Source organism: Rousettus aegyptiacus, unplaced genomic scaffold (assembly GCF_014176215.1).
Source record: "Rousettus aegyptiacus isolate mRouAeg1 unplaced genomic scaffold, mRouAeg1.p scaffold_m13_p_6, whole genome shotgun sequence".
Classification (NCBI taxonomy): Eukaryota; Metazoa; Chordata; class Mammalia; order Chiroptera; family Pteropodidae; genus Rousettus; species Rousettus aegyptiacus.
The window spans coordinates 98729134-98747540 of record NW_023416309.1 but is presented as its reverse complement, the minus strand read 5'-3'; the positions used below and the strand labels follow the sequence as shown (position 1 = coordinate 98747540).

Sequence of the window (18407 nt, the reverse complement as noted above, 5' to 3'; positions counted from 1 at the left end):
AAATAGAAAAGAATCAGGGTGATGTCCTCCCCAGCCTGCTGAGCTGATTCACACCTTTCGTCACGTATGTATGTATGTATGTATGTATGTATGTATGTATATGTATGTGTGTATATATATATTTATTTTTATTACTAAATTTATTGGGGTGACCTTGATTAATAAATTATATAGGTTTAAAGTGTATAATTCAGTAATATATTATCTGTATATTGCACTGTGTGGTTATCACCCAAAGTTAAATTTCTTTCTGTCATCATGTATTTGACCCGTTTATTCTTATATACCCCTCCTTCCCTCTGGTAAGCACTAAATTGTTGTCCATGTTTTGTTTCTCTTATTTGTTTGTTGCTTTCAGTTTTATATCCAAGAGATAAGCTTTTAAAAAGGCACATGAGTCACAGAAATTTTGGTGACAGCATGCTAACTTTTAGCAACATCCGTGTGTGAATTTGGTTCCAAAAAGGCAAATCAGTTAATAGAAGGAATTACATGCACATGATAGTTCTCAAGTTGGGGCGATCAGCAGCAGGAAGGCTGGCAGCAGCTGCATACACAGCCAGGGCGGCAGCAGGTGGTCTGACAGCAGGCTGGGCGGCAGCAAAGCCAGCAGCAGCAGGACCCACAGCCACTGAGCCCACAGCAAGTGGGCTGGCAGCAAAGGCAGCAGCACGTGGTGTCAGGGATGGAAGGCAAGTTTCTCAGATTCTGATGACTCCTTCTATTCTGAAGCTTTATACTCTGGACCCCCAATGGTGGGACCAATAAGCAGAACGTCTCTTTTAGTTATTCACGTCGTTTTTGTAGTAACAGGAAAATGGTGTTGAGTGCTTATCGATAATATCACTAATGTAACTAACCACCCCACATGGAGCCACTTCCACATTAAGCAGCAGCAATTCTTCCTTACTAGGATTGCACGTTTCACAAATGGAATTGTCTTCCCTGTGTGCAGCACTATCCACTGGCTTACAGTATTATTGTCATTGGATCTGGAGAGCATCACCTGGGACCAAGGGCCCGCCCCCCCGCCCCATGATGAACAAGGTCAACAATAGGCACGTGACTATGGATCTACTTGTCCTACCAAACAACACATGGTGGAAATGCTGGCCTGATAAAAAACTGAAATGGTCTCTTACATGTGCAGCAAAGACACCGATTTAGAAGTGACAACCTGTGGGCTTGAAATATGGTCTTCCGAATGTACTGTATACCTTGCTCCAATGGTCATTATATGCTTGAAATATACATAAGACCACAGACACCCAGAAATGGTAGTAAACGTGGGTTCAGAAAGTGAAGAGTAGAAGTAGGAGTTACCCTCTCACATTAAACCCTAGGGACATATGTGGAAATCTGTACTTCTCATTCCATTATAGCTTGAAAACAATCCTTAATTGAAGGTTTTACTCCTATGAAAGGCACATTTTTGTCAGGACACATAATCTAATTACAACTGTCATCTGGTCTGTCTGGACCACTCATGGCAGTACCCGTGCAGGCAGAGAAAGCAGTTGCTCTTGGATGAGTGACAGCTAATGTGAAGAGGTCGGAGACAGCCAGGGGGAAATACGTCTGAAGACAAGGATTCCCTGGAGTGTCTCATGGTTATGTCAGCCCAGAAGTGGGGGAACAACTTACAAATGAGGCAAATGAACGGCTACCAAGCTTGCCAAGGGCGGCCTAGTTAGCGGAAGCTCAGACTCTGCTCCTGAGCTATAAATGTAAACTGCTGTGAGCCAGCAAACCACAAAAAACCGGGTGGTCCCGGATCTGAGTCTGATTTATTTATTAGCTACATGCTAATTAAGCAATGAATGGGAATTATCCTAAAAATGCAGACAGGGAATTGTGTGGGGCTGTTATGGTCCGAATTGGGGATCATGCCAATAGTATGGCATTTATGTAATTTAATCCTGGTATTCAAGAAATGTTGGGACAATTCCAAATTTAAAAAAACACAACACAAAGAATATTGGAAATTAAACTATTAAAAACCAAATTACATAAAACAACCACCTGTATGAAGGAAATTAACACTCCAAAATAATTTTAAGAGGAAAGCCGGCTACAAGAACCATGAGCACATTAAAAAATGACATTTTGAAGATTATAGACCATTGCAGCAAAAAAAATTTCAAAAAGTAACGAGATTTGGTGTTTCTTTAGGCTGTTTAGAGGGAAGCCGGGGATCCTGACTTCAGAGGTCAAGGCCGAGCCGAGACCATGACTGTGTATCAAGGATGCAGGGGAAGATGGACACATGGGTCCACCGGACACGGGAAGTCCTCTGTTACTCCCAGCCAGGCTGATCCTTTTACACAGGGCCAGCCAGTCACAGGGGAAATTATGTTCCAGCATAATTTGTTTTCATGTGGGGAAAGTCAGTTAACACAGAAGGTAATGTGAAACAGACGGTGTCTCTGGTTGAGGTGATCAGCATCCGCAAGACTGGCCGCAGGGCCGACCGCAGCCGGATCGCAGCCATAGGCCATATGCATCCCAGGGCACACAGCAGAAGGGGGGGTAGGGTAGTAGCAGGGTTCTCCGGAAGTTGCAACGGGACAACAGGAAAAACTGGCTGGCAAGGCAGCAGGGACCCACAGCAAGCCGGACCCCACAGGAGTTGGGGACCCCACAGCAGCTGGGGGCTGGCAGCAGATTGATCACACAGACAGCAAGGGCGGCCGGCCAGCAGAAGCTGGGGCAGGCAACAGGGGTCCTGCAGCAGGTGGTTCTGGACAGCACGGTTTGGCCGCAAGCAAGGCTGGCAGCAGCTGCTTCACACAGCACGGGCTGGGCAGCATGGGCTGGCAAGCAGGCTGGCAGCCGCTGGGGCACATCAGCAGGGACGGGAACCCACAGGAGTTGCGACCCACAGCAAGCTGGGCTGGCCAGCAGGGGAAGTGCTACATAGCAGCAAGGCTGGCAGCAGCTGCTCACCGACAAGGGCAGGGGGGGCGGCGGCAGCAAGGCTGGCGCAGCTGGACCGCCACGGCAAGTGGTCCGGCAGGCAAGCAGGTGGTCCTGCAGCAGGTGGGGCTGGGCAGCAAGGGGGAGCAGCAAACATTGGTGTCAGGGCTGGAAGGTGGTAGAGTGCTGTTTCAGAGGTTGAGTTTCAGATTCTGCTGAACCCTTCGCTCTTGGTTATATACCTGGACCCCCAGTGTGGGGGGACCAAATTTGCAGCAGGGGATTCACTTGTTGTTGTTACCCAGATGTTTGTGTAGGCACTGGGAAAACTGTCAAGATGGAAGTTTTTGAGGCTTTTGTAAATTTACTGTTTGATCTTTCTCTTAATTGTGAACATTAACTTTAAACTGATTTTCAGAAATGAGCACAGGGACAGAAAATCATTCCAGGCAAAAAACATTTCTGGTCATGTGACATCACGTTAGGTCAGTGTGATCCTTTATGCCAGCATAGAAAGAAGGTCAGAACAGTTGTTCCATTCCAGGGCGCCCTTGGCCACCACTTGGATTGTCCAAGGCCATGAGAGCTCAGGAGCTGCAGGTTCTGTGTTGCACGAAAAAGCCAAATGATTGAGTGTGGGAGTGTGGGTGTGAGTGTGAGCCCCCGACAGGTCTTGGATGCAAGGGGCTAAGCATGTGTGGTCTGGGGGCAACCTCCTCAAATGTGTTGTACCAGTCTAACAGAGGACACTTGGGGTACAGGGCGCCCGGAGGCACATGGGTTTTCCATATGCAGACTCCAGGGACCAAAAAACAGGGGGATAGGGCAGGAAGCAGTTGCCCCGGGTTTCAGGCATCAATTCCGTTTGCAATGTTCCGTCTATGTTTCTAGCTAGGTCAGTGATTCCCACGTGAGGCACCATCGGCAACTTGGGAATACACTTTGTTTTTATAAATTTAAAAAGCAAAAACAGGTGAACTACTATATCGTCCGAGGTATTTTTTTTGTGTGTAAATCTTTTTTGACTTATTATTTCAAGATATGTGGACAATGGTCAGCCAAACATTCCTTAATGCTTTTTCTGCCCCGTTCTCTCTGTCTCCATGTACATGTGTAGGCATGAAATTGCATGTCATAAAGTATAGCGTCATCGGTAGTAAAAAAAAAAGAGAACACAGTCTCAACATCTCACTACCAGCAGAGTCACCTTCTGTCCCTGACATAATTCTTTTTAATTCTAGTGGTATATATCTATGCTTCTTTTTCCATTGAGGTATAATTGACATATAAAATTACATTAGTTTTGGAAGTAGAACATAATGCTTCTTATCCATAAATGTTGCAAAATGATCACTATGATAAGTCTACTTAAGGTCTGTCAGTGTTCAGGGTAACAACTTTTTCTTGTAGTAACTTTTAAGACCTAATGTCTTACAACTTAGAAACATGCATAAAAGTATTATTAAGTATAATCACGATGCTGTACATTATATTCCCATGACCAATTTTCTCATGAGAGGAGTTTGTATCTTTTACCCTTTCAGCTACTTCACTCAACCTCGCCCCCACCTCAATGCGTTTTCTGTACCTAAAACCTCAGCCCTTTTTTTCCATTCCACACGTACATAAGTTTGTATCATATTTGTCTTTCTCTGCCTGACCTATATCACTTAGCATAATGCCCTCAAGGTCCACGTTGTGGTGGATGAAAAGCTTTTCTTCCTTTTTATGTCCGAATGATAGTCCATTCCACGTGTTCTTCATCCATTCATTTATCAATGGACACTCAGGTTGTTTTCATGTCTTGGTTATTGGAAATAATGCTGCGAGGGACATGTGGGTGCATATATCTTTTCCAGTTGGTGTTCTTGTTTTCTTCAGATAAACACCCAGAAGTGGCGTTGCTGGGTCAGAAGGTAGAGCTATTTTTAACTTTTGAGGACCCCCCACCCCCGATGTGCACCATCGTGGCGGTTCCTACTTACATTGCCACCAACGGTGCATGAGGGTTCCCTTGTCTCTACATCCTCACCAACACCTGTTATCTCGTTTCTTTTTCATTATTATCGTTATCATCACAGTTGTGAGGCGATGTGTCATTTTGGTTTTAATGTGCATTTCCCTGATGATTACAGCTGTTGAGCGCCTTTCCATGTGCCTCCTGGCCACCTGTATGTGTTTTTGGCTAAATGTCTATTCTGAACCTATGCTTATTTTTTAACTAAATTGTTTGGGTTTATTTGTTTTTACAACGGAATTCTGCGAGTTTTTAAAATATATATATATATGTATATGTATATATTTAGAAACAGTTTTTTATTTTAGTAAATTGAATGGGGTGACATCGGTAATTATAATTATACAGTTTTCAACTGTACAATTTTATAATTCACCACCTGAAGTCAAAATCTGCTTCAGGTATTTGACCCCTTTACCCTTGTCTAATTCCCCCAGACCCTTCTTTACCTCTGGTAACTACCATACTGTCGTCTGTGTTTGTGATTTTGTTTGTTTGTTTGTCTTATTTGTTCAAATTGTTGCTTTCGGTTTTATATGGCAATGTGAGTGCAATCATATGGTTCCTGAGTTTTTCATTCTGACTTATTTAGCTGAGTATGATATTCTCATTATTCATTGATGTTGTCGCAAAAGGCAGTATTTCATCTTTTCTTATGGCTGAGGGGTATGCCATTGCATGTATGTATCACATCTTCTTTATCTAATCATCTATCAAGGTTGTTTTCTTTGGTTGTTTTCTATCTTGGTTGCCATAAATAATGCTGGAATGAACACACATATACATAAATCTTTATGAATAAATGTTTTCGATTTTTTCGAGTACATACTCAGAAGACAAATTGCTGGATTATATGGCAACTCTTCTGAATATTTGGAGGCACTTCCATACTGTTTTTTATAGTGGCTGTATCAATTTTCATTCCGACCAGCAATATATGAGGGTTCCTTTTTCTCCATAACCTCTCCAACACTTATTATTACTTGTCTGGTTGATAATAAACATTTCAACAGATTTGAAGTAATATCTCCTTGTAGATTTGATTTGCATTTTCCTAATAGTTATTGAAGGTGAGCATCCTTTCATATATCTATTGGCTATTTGTATTTCTCTTTGGGAGATGTGTATGTTCAGGACTTCAACTCATTTTTTAATTGGATTGTATGTTTTTTGTTGTAATTGAGTTGTATGAGTTCTTTATATATTTTGGATATTAACCCATTATTGGAGGTGTTGTAGCAAATATCATCTCCCATTCACATGGTTGGCTTTTGTTTTCTCAATGATTAATTAATTAATTAGCTGTGCAAAATCTTTTTAGTTTGATGTAGTCCCATTCATTTATTTTTGCTTTCACTTCCCTTGCCTTTGAGGTTAAATTCATAAAATCCTCTCTAATACTGAGGTCCGTAAGTTTTTCTATTTCTGTGAAGAAAGCCAATGGAATTTGGAATTTTAATAGAGACTGCATGAATCTGTAGATTGCTTCAGCTTTCTGGACATTTTAACATCACCAATGTTTCTAATCAAACAGAATTGTTCTATTGCATGTGTCTTCTTCAGATTCTTTCAAGTATGTCTTTCAGTTGTCAGCGTACAGGTCTTACACTTCCTTGGTTAAATTTATGCCTAGGTATTTTATTCTTTTTGATGCGATTGTAAATGGAATTGTTATCTTAATTTCTTTTCCTGATATTTTGTTAGTGTATTTTTTGAAATGCAACAGATTTTTGTGAAATGATTTTGCAGACTACAACTTTCTTGCATTTGTGATTAGTCCTAACATTTTTTTGCTAGAATCTTTAGTTTTGTCCTCTATAATATTATGTCATCTGCAAATAAGAGTCAATTTTACATCTTCTTTTAAATTTAAAAGTCTTTTATTCTTTTTCTTGCCTAAGTAATGTGGCTAGGACTTGCAAAACTATTTTGAATGAAAGAGGGGAGTGTGCACTTCTTTGTCTTGTTCCTGATCTTAGAGAAAAAGCTCTCAGCTTTTCGCCATTGAGTATGAAATTATCTGGGGGCTTGTCATATACGGTCTTTATTATATTGAGGTCTGTCCCCTCTATAAACACTTTGTTGAGATTTTTAGCATAACGGAATGTTGAATTTTGTCCAATGCTGCTTCTGCCTCTATTGAGATGATCATATTGTTTTTATCCTTCCTTTTATCAATGCAGTTATATCTCACGGATGTACAGATATTGTACCAGCCTGGAATCAATGCCACTGGATCGTGAAGTAAGATTCTTTCAACGTCCTGTTGAATTCCCTTTGCTAATATTTTTTGAGTGTTTTCTCTAAAATTCCTGTTCATCAGGGACATTGGCATGAAACTTTCCTGTGGTGTCCTTGTCTGGTTTTGGTGTCAGGTTCATGCTGGCCTTAGGCAAAAAAAGTATTCCCTTCTCTTCTATGACTTGCAGGAGTCTCAGAAAGATTGGTATTGGTATAAATTCTTCTTGAAATGCTTGGTAGAATTCACTGGTAAAGCTGTCTGCTCCTGGACTTTTGTATTTTGGGAGGTTTCTTCTTATGGAGTCAATTTTGTTACTAGCATCACTCTGCTCAGGTTTTCTATTTCTTTACCAATTATTCTGGCAGGTGTTTGTTTCTAAGAAATCATCCATATAGTCTAACTTGTCCAATTTGTTGGCATATAATTGTTCATAGTAGTCTCTTATGATTGTTTGTATTTCTGTGATATCAATTCTAACGTCTTCCATTTCTGATTTTACTTATTTGAGTCTTCCATCTCTTTTCCTCTTTCTGAGTCTAGCTAAATATTGTTAATTTTGATTCCCTTTCCAAAAAGCATTGGATGTAGATGAATTGCATGAGCGGCTTGACAACACTTGAGACATTCACAGGAGCTCTGAAATGCAGTCCCTGCTGTCTTAAACTGGAGCTGCTGCTGATGAGGTGTGGGACACTGACTTGTAAACAGAGATTATTTTTTTATTGTTGAAGTAGAAAATCGATTGCACATCTTGCTAGATCTTGGTACTCTATTTCATTACTACTTATACTGACATGAAAACACTGGTGCTCTTGAGAAGTAACAGAAGACCCTGACCAGAGTCTGTCCATTATTAACAATAATAAAAACATTTTCTCTTCTATTACACAGACATTTTCCCATCTAAAATAGTTAATAATTCATGGAGGTCCATTTGTTACTCTAGTTGGAGACTGCACATGGATGGAATACAAAAAGTGTATGAGTTCCTACATCAGGAATTTGGCACAGTAAAAGAAGATACAATAGGTTATAATGTTGGTACAGTCTTTTTTTTTTATTAAAAAGCATATAGGTAAGATCTTTGCATATAGGGAGACATTTCAAGGTGATCATGAAAGAAGAAATAGGATAAAGAACAATGAGTATATTGAAGAGAAAATGATTATGAGAATATTGATCAACTGCAGAAACCTATTAAAGAGTTATAAAGATAAGTTACTTAGAATGAGCAAAAGATCCTGACTTCGGAGCCAGAGTTAAGAACACTGTGCCATACAGTTCCCGCTGTCCTGGGCAGGTCAGAGCAGTCGGTGACTCTGTGCCTTGTCTGTTTACTACCAGAGTCGTTTTAGGTCGCTGACTGTACACGGCTTTTCGTTCTTTTAAATGAATTAGTTCGACTAGGAGAGATGATACCTGAAGTAGCTTTGAGTATTAACATGTTCAAAACATTTTTGTGGATTAACATTCATTTTTAAAAGTGTTGAAATACATAATTTCCAACTTGGTAAATTGTTATTAATTTCCAACCAGTAAAATGGTCTCAAAGTGAACACACCACACCCATTACCACGTTAAAAACTATGATTTATCCCCGTCCCTTCAAATTATACCACTCACTCATTCCCACAGATAGGTAAGTTTAAGCTGTTTTTAAGCTTTCTATGAATAAAATAGTATAGAATATGCTATTTGCTCTTTACATGACGATTCTGAGACTTACCCATGTAATTATCTGTAGTTTGTTCTCCTTGTTATACGATCTTTCACTGAATAAATAGGACACACAATTCATTGGTTCATTGTATGGTTGATAGATACAGGAATTGTTTGCAGTTTGGGACTAATAAAAACAGGGCCGCTATGAGTGTTTTAGTGCAGGCCCTGTCAACATATCTGTTGGATGAACATCTTCAAGTAGAATTTCACAGAGAATTGCTCAGGGATTTTATCCTAGGTATTTCATTTTTTTATTTTGGTAAATGTTACAATTTAAAATGTTAATTTTTAACTGTTTCTGACATCAACAAAAACAATTCATCTGAGTATATTGATCTTATAACCAAACTCCTCTATTATCTCTAATGTTTATCAACAGTTTTTTTGGACATTTTACAAGCACAATTATATCTCCTAAAGATGATAGGACCACCCTTCCGTAGCTGAAATGAAAGACAAAAGTAGCAGCGAAACCAGTTTATACAAGGCATTTTAATGAGAAAGAATGTTATCAAGACAAGGAGAATATCCAGTAGGACTTCTTGAAATGAATGTGTGTTTCCAAAATGAAGATGGGGGCATCAACCATGGGAGTTCAGGGTCAGGAGAGGCACACAGGTGAAGATGGGCCATGCAGAGCCAACACCACACAGGGGAGCAGACCAGTGCACCTGAGTCTTCTAACGTCTTAGGCAAGATCACGTGATTGCCATGAATGCTGAAGATGCCAATAAATATTTCCGTGTTCTAAATTATATCTTTCTCTGATTCATTGCTAAGAAAATAACCTTCCTGTTATTGTTGGACTGCCTTTGAAAGCAGAGGTCCCCAAACTTTTGGCACCAAGGACCAGTGCTCCTATGAGAATCTAATGCCTGATGATCTGAGGTGGAGCTGACGCAGTGAGGCTAGTGCTGGGGAGCAGCTGCAAATACAGATGAAGCTTCGCAAGCTTGCCCACCACTCACCTCCTGCTATGCGTCCCGGTTTCTAACAGGCTAAGGGCTGGTATCAGTCCGTTTGGTACCAGGGGGTTCAGGACCTCTGCTTTGAGGCTTTTGTGCACAGGGAAACAACTAGTCAAGCAGACTATTAAGTGATACTTATTAAAGTTAAAATTGTGACTAATTGGCATATTAGCTTATAGGGACAAAAAAAGTGGTTATGCCCCAAAGTCGGGACACATCCTTTCTGTGTAAATGAGATTAGATGTCTGAGTCTGTAGGAATGAAATCTAGACTCTCTTTTTTTTGTCAAAATTATAAAAATCAAAGTGAAACAATTTTAGGGAAAGCTTTTTTTTAATCCTAGGTGAATGGATAATATACTTTCATGGCACCTGTAGGATCTGTTTTACTGCGATGCCTTTGAATGTTTGTGGTCTTTTGAGAATGACAGCAACATCGGCTATCAATCAGTTATAGTGCTTGAACAAGATGAGAATTTAGGGACCTCATAGAGACTCAGTAATAAAAGGGACTCTTAGAGTTTCCTGATAAATTTCACTCACAGACACAATAAATGAAAGTTACAATATGACAGTATTTGACAACTGGTTGTTTTGTTGATACTTCGAAGCCTCCAGTGATGTGACCTATGGTAGCCCATACCATTTGCTAACATCTCCTCTAAACAGAGCTTCCTTTTGTTTGCCTGTACCTCCCTCCATCTTCCTCTACACCCGTCCCTTGCATCTTTTGTTCATGGGATCATTTGTGAATAGAGAGAATGGCACTGCATGGCAGTTCCCCTTCTCATTAGGGACCTTGTCTCCTGAAATTCCGTGCTGCAGAATCACATTTATTCTGATATCCGACATGCACTGTTTGCCCACCTCATGGAATACACTTCTGACTGTGCACAGCATTTCCCTGAGGACTATGTGAATTTTAGGGTGCCCATTTTCTTCAATGATCATGTCACTGACGATGGCTTTGGCTTCTTCTCCAAAATAGCTTTAACTAGCAAGTAATCAGAGGATGTACTGTGTCGTAAAAAAAGTAAGATGATTCACAGTTAATAATTCTATGTCCTCTCCCACTTATGAAAATAAGTTCTTATGAGTATTCCATTAATTAAGAAAATAATCTTATTTATTTTCAGAAGAGTCATAATACTTAGGGAACTCTTCCTCCTTGGGCAATTCTCCATGGTGTATGAATTATATTTAATAATTTCTGGCAGGTTACTAAACTCTTCGCGATCACTTGAACTGTCTTCCTACCCGTTCTTTCCTAATAAAATCCATATTATCTTGTATCATCAAATGGTATATTTTGTTTGTTTGTTTATAGAACTTGCCTTACTTTTGAGTTGCAGTTTATGTTTAATCATTCTAGTCTCACAATAGTCATACCAGTTAGGCAGAGAAAAGATTATCATTTCATCATCATTCTCATTTTGGTGATCAGAAAATGATTTGCCATATGGCTCATAATTGACAAAAGTGAGTCCAATGCGCACACACGTCTTTTGACTCCAGGTCAAGTGTACTTACATCTCTCTACAAGTAGAGATTAACTCTGGTAACTGGCACAGGGAAGGTGTATATTTTGAGTTGCTTCTCTGACAATGGAAATAATTATACTTTTCACATACAGAAGCCTCTACTGTCTGCAAAGCTCTTCCCAAACAGTCTTCTCACCTCTGTGACCAACAGAGTGTTAGTTGATAATGAGAGCCCTGACGTCTTCTCTGGGTTCTAATCTGCAGCTGGTGCGATCCATCGTCAGAAAGAAACGTGAGTGTGGCTGCTGTCCTGGCCCTCCCCTTTCCTAGAGAAACCTATTTTTGATGTCATAGAATTGGCATCCTGATATCATTTTATTCATCTTAACAGAAAATGGGTACAAATTAGTAGTTGATAAATGGTCACAAGGGTGGTGATCAGGGCACAGGGAATGTGGTCAGCAGTACTGTAATGGCTGGGCGTAGAGCCACAGGGGTGACAGAGTAATTGGGGGATCATTTCACAAACTAAATCAATGTATAACCAACGTACTGCACACTTGAACCTAATAATAAAATAAGATACTGTATCTACATCTAGTGTGTGTGTGTATATATATATATATATATACACACACACATACAGTATCTACATATAAATAAAAGAAACACCCTTACAAAGCACATGAGCTCAGGCCGTATTTTCGGGGCTCCCAAACTTTGAGGCAATTTAATACCCTGACATGAATATTGTTAAGGGAAGATGAATTTCTAGTCCTGAGAATTGAGGTGACCATGCAATGAGTATATAATCCTTTGAGCCAATCACAATCTCCAGGCTGTAAAAGGAAACAGAACACCTTCCTGTGTTCCATGAGATAAAGACACATAAGCTAAAGAAAATCAAGATCGGAATTTTCAGGAAAAAGAGAAAAATGGTAGGAAGAAGAAAACAAAGGAAAGATGCACTATTCAAAGTCAAGATGGGTATGAAGTTGGTTCTTAAATGGGAGAGGCTTGGATCTTTGGATGAACCACTAAATTATAAAAAGAATAGGTAAGGCACCCAGCAGTCAATGGCTAATATAGTTCTGGGGGAAATTTTTAAAGTTTTGATTATGGTCAACTTTTTAAGAGATAGAAATGTACTTTGGGTTCGTTCACAAACTTGATATGACAGAAAGTATGATCTTTTTAGAGGATATATCTAGAATTCTCTGCCAGGTTACTAAACTTCCCAACATGGAGAATAGATGGGAAGAATCACTGCAGTTTACTGAGGTCCTGCTATATGCTGGGTATTAAGCTAGAGACTTTATCTACATGATCTCTCATTCTCACACAATTTTGAAAAGTGGGCATTATTGCTCCCACATTAGACCTGAAGAAATCAGAGTTGATAAAGGCAGAGTAACTTGCACAAAATTTCATGAACGGCAAAACATCATCTGGCTTCAAAATTAAAGCTGTGTTGTCGGTGTGCTTGTGACATGATAAAGATATAGCACAAAGGAATGCAACTGAATGTTCAGAAATAGATTCACACATATATTATGCATTGAATGTCATCTGGTCTGTCTGGACCACTCATGGCAGTACCCGTGCAGGCAGAGAAAGCAGTTGTTCTTGGATGAGTGACAGCTAATGTGAAGAGGTAGAGAGCAGGGGGAATACGTCTGGAAGACAGGGATTCACTGGAGTGTCTCATGGTATGTCCACGCCCAGTGACAACCTTAACTGAGCAATGACGGCTACCACAGCTTGCCAAGGGCCTAGTTAGCGGAAGCTCAGACCTCTGCTTCCTCGAGATATAAATGTAACTGCCTGTGAGCCAGAACACAAACCGTGTCCCGGATCTGAGTCTGATTATTATTAGCTACATGCTATTACGCAATGAATGGGAATTTCTCTTAAAATGCAGACAGGAATTGTGGGGGGCTGTTATGATGTCAGAATGGATAATGCATATAGTATGCAATATGTATTTAAATCCTGGTATCAGAAATGTTGGACAATCAATTTAACACAACACAGATGAATTATTGAATTAAATTTATTAAAAACCACATACATAACACACCTGTATCAATGAATACAACTCAAAATAATTTTAATAGAGGAAAGCCTGCTACAAGAACCATGAGCACATTAATAAACAAATATATCACTTTGAAGATTATAGATCCATTGCAGAAACTATTCAAAAGTCACGAAGATTTGTTTTCCTAGGCTGTTTAGAGGGAGCCGGTGATCCTGACTTCAGAGTCAAGGCCGAGACCATGACTGTGTATCAAGGATGCAGGAAGATGACACATGGTCCACGGACACGGGAAGTCCTCTGTACTCCATCCAGCTGATCCTTTTACACAGGCAGACCAGTCACAGAAATTATGGTCCAGATTAATTTGTTTTCATGTGGGCAAGTCAGTTAACAGAAGTCGTGTGAACAGACGGTGGTTCTCTGGTGAGGTGATCAGCAGCCGCAAGACTGGCCGCAGCCGGATCCGCAGCCGGATCCGCAGCCGGATCCGCAGCCATAGGCTATGCATCCAGGCACACAGCAGCAGGTGGGGTAGTAGCAGGTTCTCCGGACGTGCACGGGACAACAGGAAACTGGCTGGCAGCAGCTAGACCCACAGCAGCCGGACCCACAGGAGTTGGACCCACAGCAGCTGGGCTGGCAGCAGCTGCTCACACAGCAAGGGCGGCAGCAGCAGCTGGGGCGGCAACAGGTGGTCCTGCAGCAGGTGGTCTGACAGCAGGTTGGGCGGCAGCAAGGCTGGCAGCAGCTGCTCACACAGCAAGGGCGGCAGCATGGCTGGCAGCAAGGCTGGCAGCAGCTGGACCCACAGCCACTGGACCCACAGCAAGTGGTCCGGCAGCAGGTGGTCCTGCAGCAGGTGGGCTGGCAGCAAGGGGAGCAGCACATGGTGTCAGGGCTGGAAGGTGAGTGTCTGTTCAGAGGTGAGTTTCTCAGATTCTGCTGACCCCTTCTGCTCTTAGGTTTTTATACCCTGGACCCCCGGTGTTGGGACCAATCAGCAGGACTTTCCTTTTTGTTGTTTACAGTGTTTTTGTAGTCACTGGGAAACTGTCAAGGAAGAAGTTGTTCCCTTTGTGTTTTGAGGCTTCTGTAAATTACTGTTTGATCTTTCTCTTAATTGGGAACATTACTTAAGAATGATTTTCAGAAATGAGACAGACAGAAATCATTCCCAGCAACATTTCTGGTCATGTGACATCATGTGGTCATGTGATCCTTCCTGCCAGCTTAGGGAAGGTCAGAACAGTTGTCCCTTCTCGGCCTTGCTCCTTTGGCCACACTTAGATGTCAAGCGCCCTGAGAGCTCAGGAGCTGCTGGGTTCTGTGTTGCAGGAAGCCGTGCTTGAGTGTGAGTGTGAGTGTGAGCCCCCAGATAGTCTGATGCAAGGCTGTAGCATGTGTCTGTCTGTGGCCACCTCCTCAAATGTGTGTCCCAGTCTACCAGAGACACTTGGGAAGAGGACAGGAGGCACATGGGTTTTCATATGCAGCTCAGACCAAAACAGGGGAGTAGGGGCAGAAGCAGTGCCCCGGGTTTCAGAGCATCAATCCGTCAATGTTCCGTCTCTGTTTCCTAGTCTGGTCACTTGAGACATCGCAACTTGGACATACTTTGTTTTATAAATTGAGGCAAACAGGTGAACTACTATATTTGCCAAGATATTTTTTGTGTAAATATTTTTTGTGTTAATATTTCAAGCAATTCAAGAAATTCTTAAATGCTTTTTCTGCTTCATTCTCTATGTCTCCAAGGTAGTCACATAGGAATGAATTTATTTGTCATAATGAAAGCATAATGATCACCATATAAGTCTAGTAAATATCTGTCATCATACATAGTAGCAAATTTTTTCCTTGTGATGAGGATGTTTAAGATCTATTGTCTTAGCAATTTTGAAATATGCCTCAAAGTATTAACTACAGTCACCATGCTATACATTACATACCCAAGAACATGGTTTTTATAAGAGAAGTATCTTTTACCCCTTCAGCCACTTTACTCACCCTCACCCTCACTTCTGGCCACCATCGATGTGTTTTCCATACCTATAACCCCAGTTTTTTTTTCCATTCCACATTTACATAAGGTTGTATCATATTCGTCTTTCTCTGCCTGACCTATATCACTTAGCATAACGCCCTCAAGGTCCACGTTGTGGTGGATGAAAAGCTTTTCTTCCTTTTTATGTCCGAATGATAGTCCATTCCACGTGTTCTTCATCCATTCATTTATCAATGGACACTCAGGTTGTTTTCATATCTTGGCTATTGGAAATGATGCTGCAAGGGACATGTGAGTGCATTTATCTTTTCCAGTTAGTGTTCTTGTTTTCTTCAGATAAACACCCAGAAGCGGCGTTGCTGGGTCAGAAGGTAGACCTATTTCTAACTTTTGAGAAACCCCCACCCCCAATGTGTACCGTCGTGGCGGTTCTTACTTACATTGCCACCAACGGTGCACGAGGGTTCCCTTGTCTCTACATCCTCACCAACGCCTGTTATCGCGTTTCTTTTTCATTATTATCGTTATCATCACACTTGTGAGGCGATGTGTCATTTTGGTTTTAATGTGCATTTCCCTGATGATTACAGCTGTTGAGTGCCTTTCCATGTGCCTCCTGGCCACCTGTATGTGTTCTTGGCTGAATGTCTCTTCTGATCCTCTTCCCATTTTTAAAAAAATTGTTTGGTTTTTTTTTTGTTTTGTTTTTATGATAAAGTTCTGTGAGTTTCTTGTATATTTAGGATTGTTTATTTTATTTTATTAAATTGATTCGGGTGACATTGGTTTAAAAATCATATAATTTTCAACTGTACAATTTTACAATTCATCATTTATATATTTCATTGAGTGCTCACCACCTGAAGTCAAAATCTCCTTCAGATATTTGACCCCCTTTATCCTTGTCTATACGCCCCAGACCTGGTAACCACCATATTACCATCTGTATCTATAAGTTTGTGTTTTTTTCCTTGTTTCTCTGAATTAATATTCATTTTACAAATGCTGAAATATTTAATTCCCAACTTGGTAAATTGTTACTGATTTCCAAATAGATGATTGCCAAGTGAACATATCCATGACCACGTTAGAAATAAGATTCATCCCCACCCCCTTCAAATAATACCACTCACTGATTTCCAAATGTAGGTGAGCTTGGGCTGTTTTTAAACTTAGAGTCCTTCAAAAGAAATAGTATAGAATTGGCTACTTTCTATTTACATGATGATTCTGAGACTCATCCATGTAATTATCTGTAGTTCATTCATTCTCCTTGCTATACAGTCTTCCACTGAATGAATTGGACATAATTCACTTGGTTATTGTATTATTGATATATACACAGATTGTTTGAAATTTGGGGCTAACCTGGCAAAAGAATTAGACATACAACTTCAGGAAGCACAGAGTTCCAAACAAGAGGAATTCAAACAGACCTACACCAAGACACATCATAATTAAAATGCCAAAGGTCAAAGAGAGAATCTTAAAAGCAGCAAGAGAAAGAAAGCTAGTTACTTATAAGGGTACCCCCATAAGAATGTCTGCTAACTTTTCAATGGAAATTTTTCAGGCCAGAAGGAAATGGCAAGAAATACTCAAAGTTATGAAAAGCAAGAATCTAGAACCATTGATACTCAACCCAGCAAGGCTTTCGATTAAAACGGAAAGTGAGATAAAGAGCTTCCCAGACAGAAAAAAAAGCTTAAGGAATTCATCACCAACCAACTAGCATTACAAGAAATTGAACAAACTAGAAAAAATGGATACATTCCTAGAAACATACAATCTCCCAAGACTGAGTCAAGAAGAAACAGAAAATCTGAACCGATCGATTACCACCAATGAAATAGAAGCAGTAATCAAAAACCTCCCAAGAAACAAAAATTCTGGACCAGATGGCTTCATAGGCAAATTTTACTAAACATTTCAAGAAGAATTATCACCTATTCTTCTCAAATTATCCCAAAAAATTCAAGAGGAGGGAAGGTTCCCTAACTCCTTTGATGAAGCCACCATTACCTTGATTCCAAAACCAGGCAAAGACATTACAAAAAAAGAAAACTATAAGCCAATATCTCTTACAAACATCGATGCAAAAATCCTCAACAAAATATTAGCAAACCGAATTCAGCAATACATTATAAATAGCATACACCATGATCCAGTTGGATTTATTCCTGAGATGCAAAGTTGGTTCAATATCTGCAAATCAATTAATGTGATACACCACATTAACAAATCGAAAGATAAAAACCATACGACCATATCACTAGATGCAGAAAAAGAAAAAGCGTTCGACTGTTTGGGAGATGATATTTGTTAATGATACATCTGATAAAGGGGTTAATATTCAAAATATATAAAGAACTTATACAACTCAACAACCAAAAAAACAAACAATCCAATTAAAAAATGGACAGAAGACCTGAACAGATACTTCTGCAAAGAGGAAATGCAGACGGATAACAGACATATGAAAAGATGCTCAAGTTCGCTAATCATCAGAGAAACGAAAATTAAAACCACAATGAGATATCGCCTCACACCTGTCAGAACGGCTATCATCAATGAATAAAAAAATAAGTGTTGGCGAGGATGCGGAGAAAAAGGAAAGCTCATACATTGTTGATGGGATAGCAAACTGGTACAGCTGCTATGGAAAACAGTATGGAGGTTTCTTGAAAAATTAAAAATGGATATACTTTTTGACCCAGCAATTGCACTACTGGGTATTTATCCAAAGAAAACCAAAACAATAATTCGTAAAGATCTATGCACCCCAATATTCATGGCAGCACAATTTACAATAGCCAAGATATGGAAGCAACCTGGATGCCCATCAACAGATGATTGGATAAAGAAATCATGGTTCATATATACAATGGAATATTACTCAGCCATTAGAAAAAATGAAATCCTACCATTTGCAATGACATGGATGGACCTGGAGGTTATGCTGAGTGAAATAAAGCAGACACAGAAAGATAAGATACCATATGATTTCACTTATATG

The 18407-nt window shown here is 40.1% G+C and overlaps 2 protein-coding genes across 2 annotated transcripts in view; both read right to left on the bottom strand.

The window, feature by feature from the left end:
* Positions 1 to 18407, bottom strand: part of LOC107513775 (keratin-associated protein 4-3-like) — a 289405-nt gene that overhangs the window by 26265 nt on the left and 244733 nt on the right. The window lies entirely within an intron of this gene.
* Positions 225 to 16138, bottom strand: LOC118603778 (keratin-associated protein 9-2-like). Its single transcript, XM_036222001.1, has 3 exons — positions 13888 to 16138; positions 4670 to 4674; positions 225 to 631 (listed from the first exon to the last, which is right to left on the bottom strand). The coding sequence occupies exons 1-3, from the start codon at positions 14272 to 14274 to the stop codon at positions 523 to 525; spliced, it is 501 nt and encodes a 166-aa protein (XP_036077894.1). The 5' UTR covers positions 14275 to 16138; the 3' UTR covers positions 225 to 522.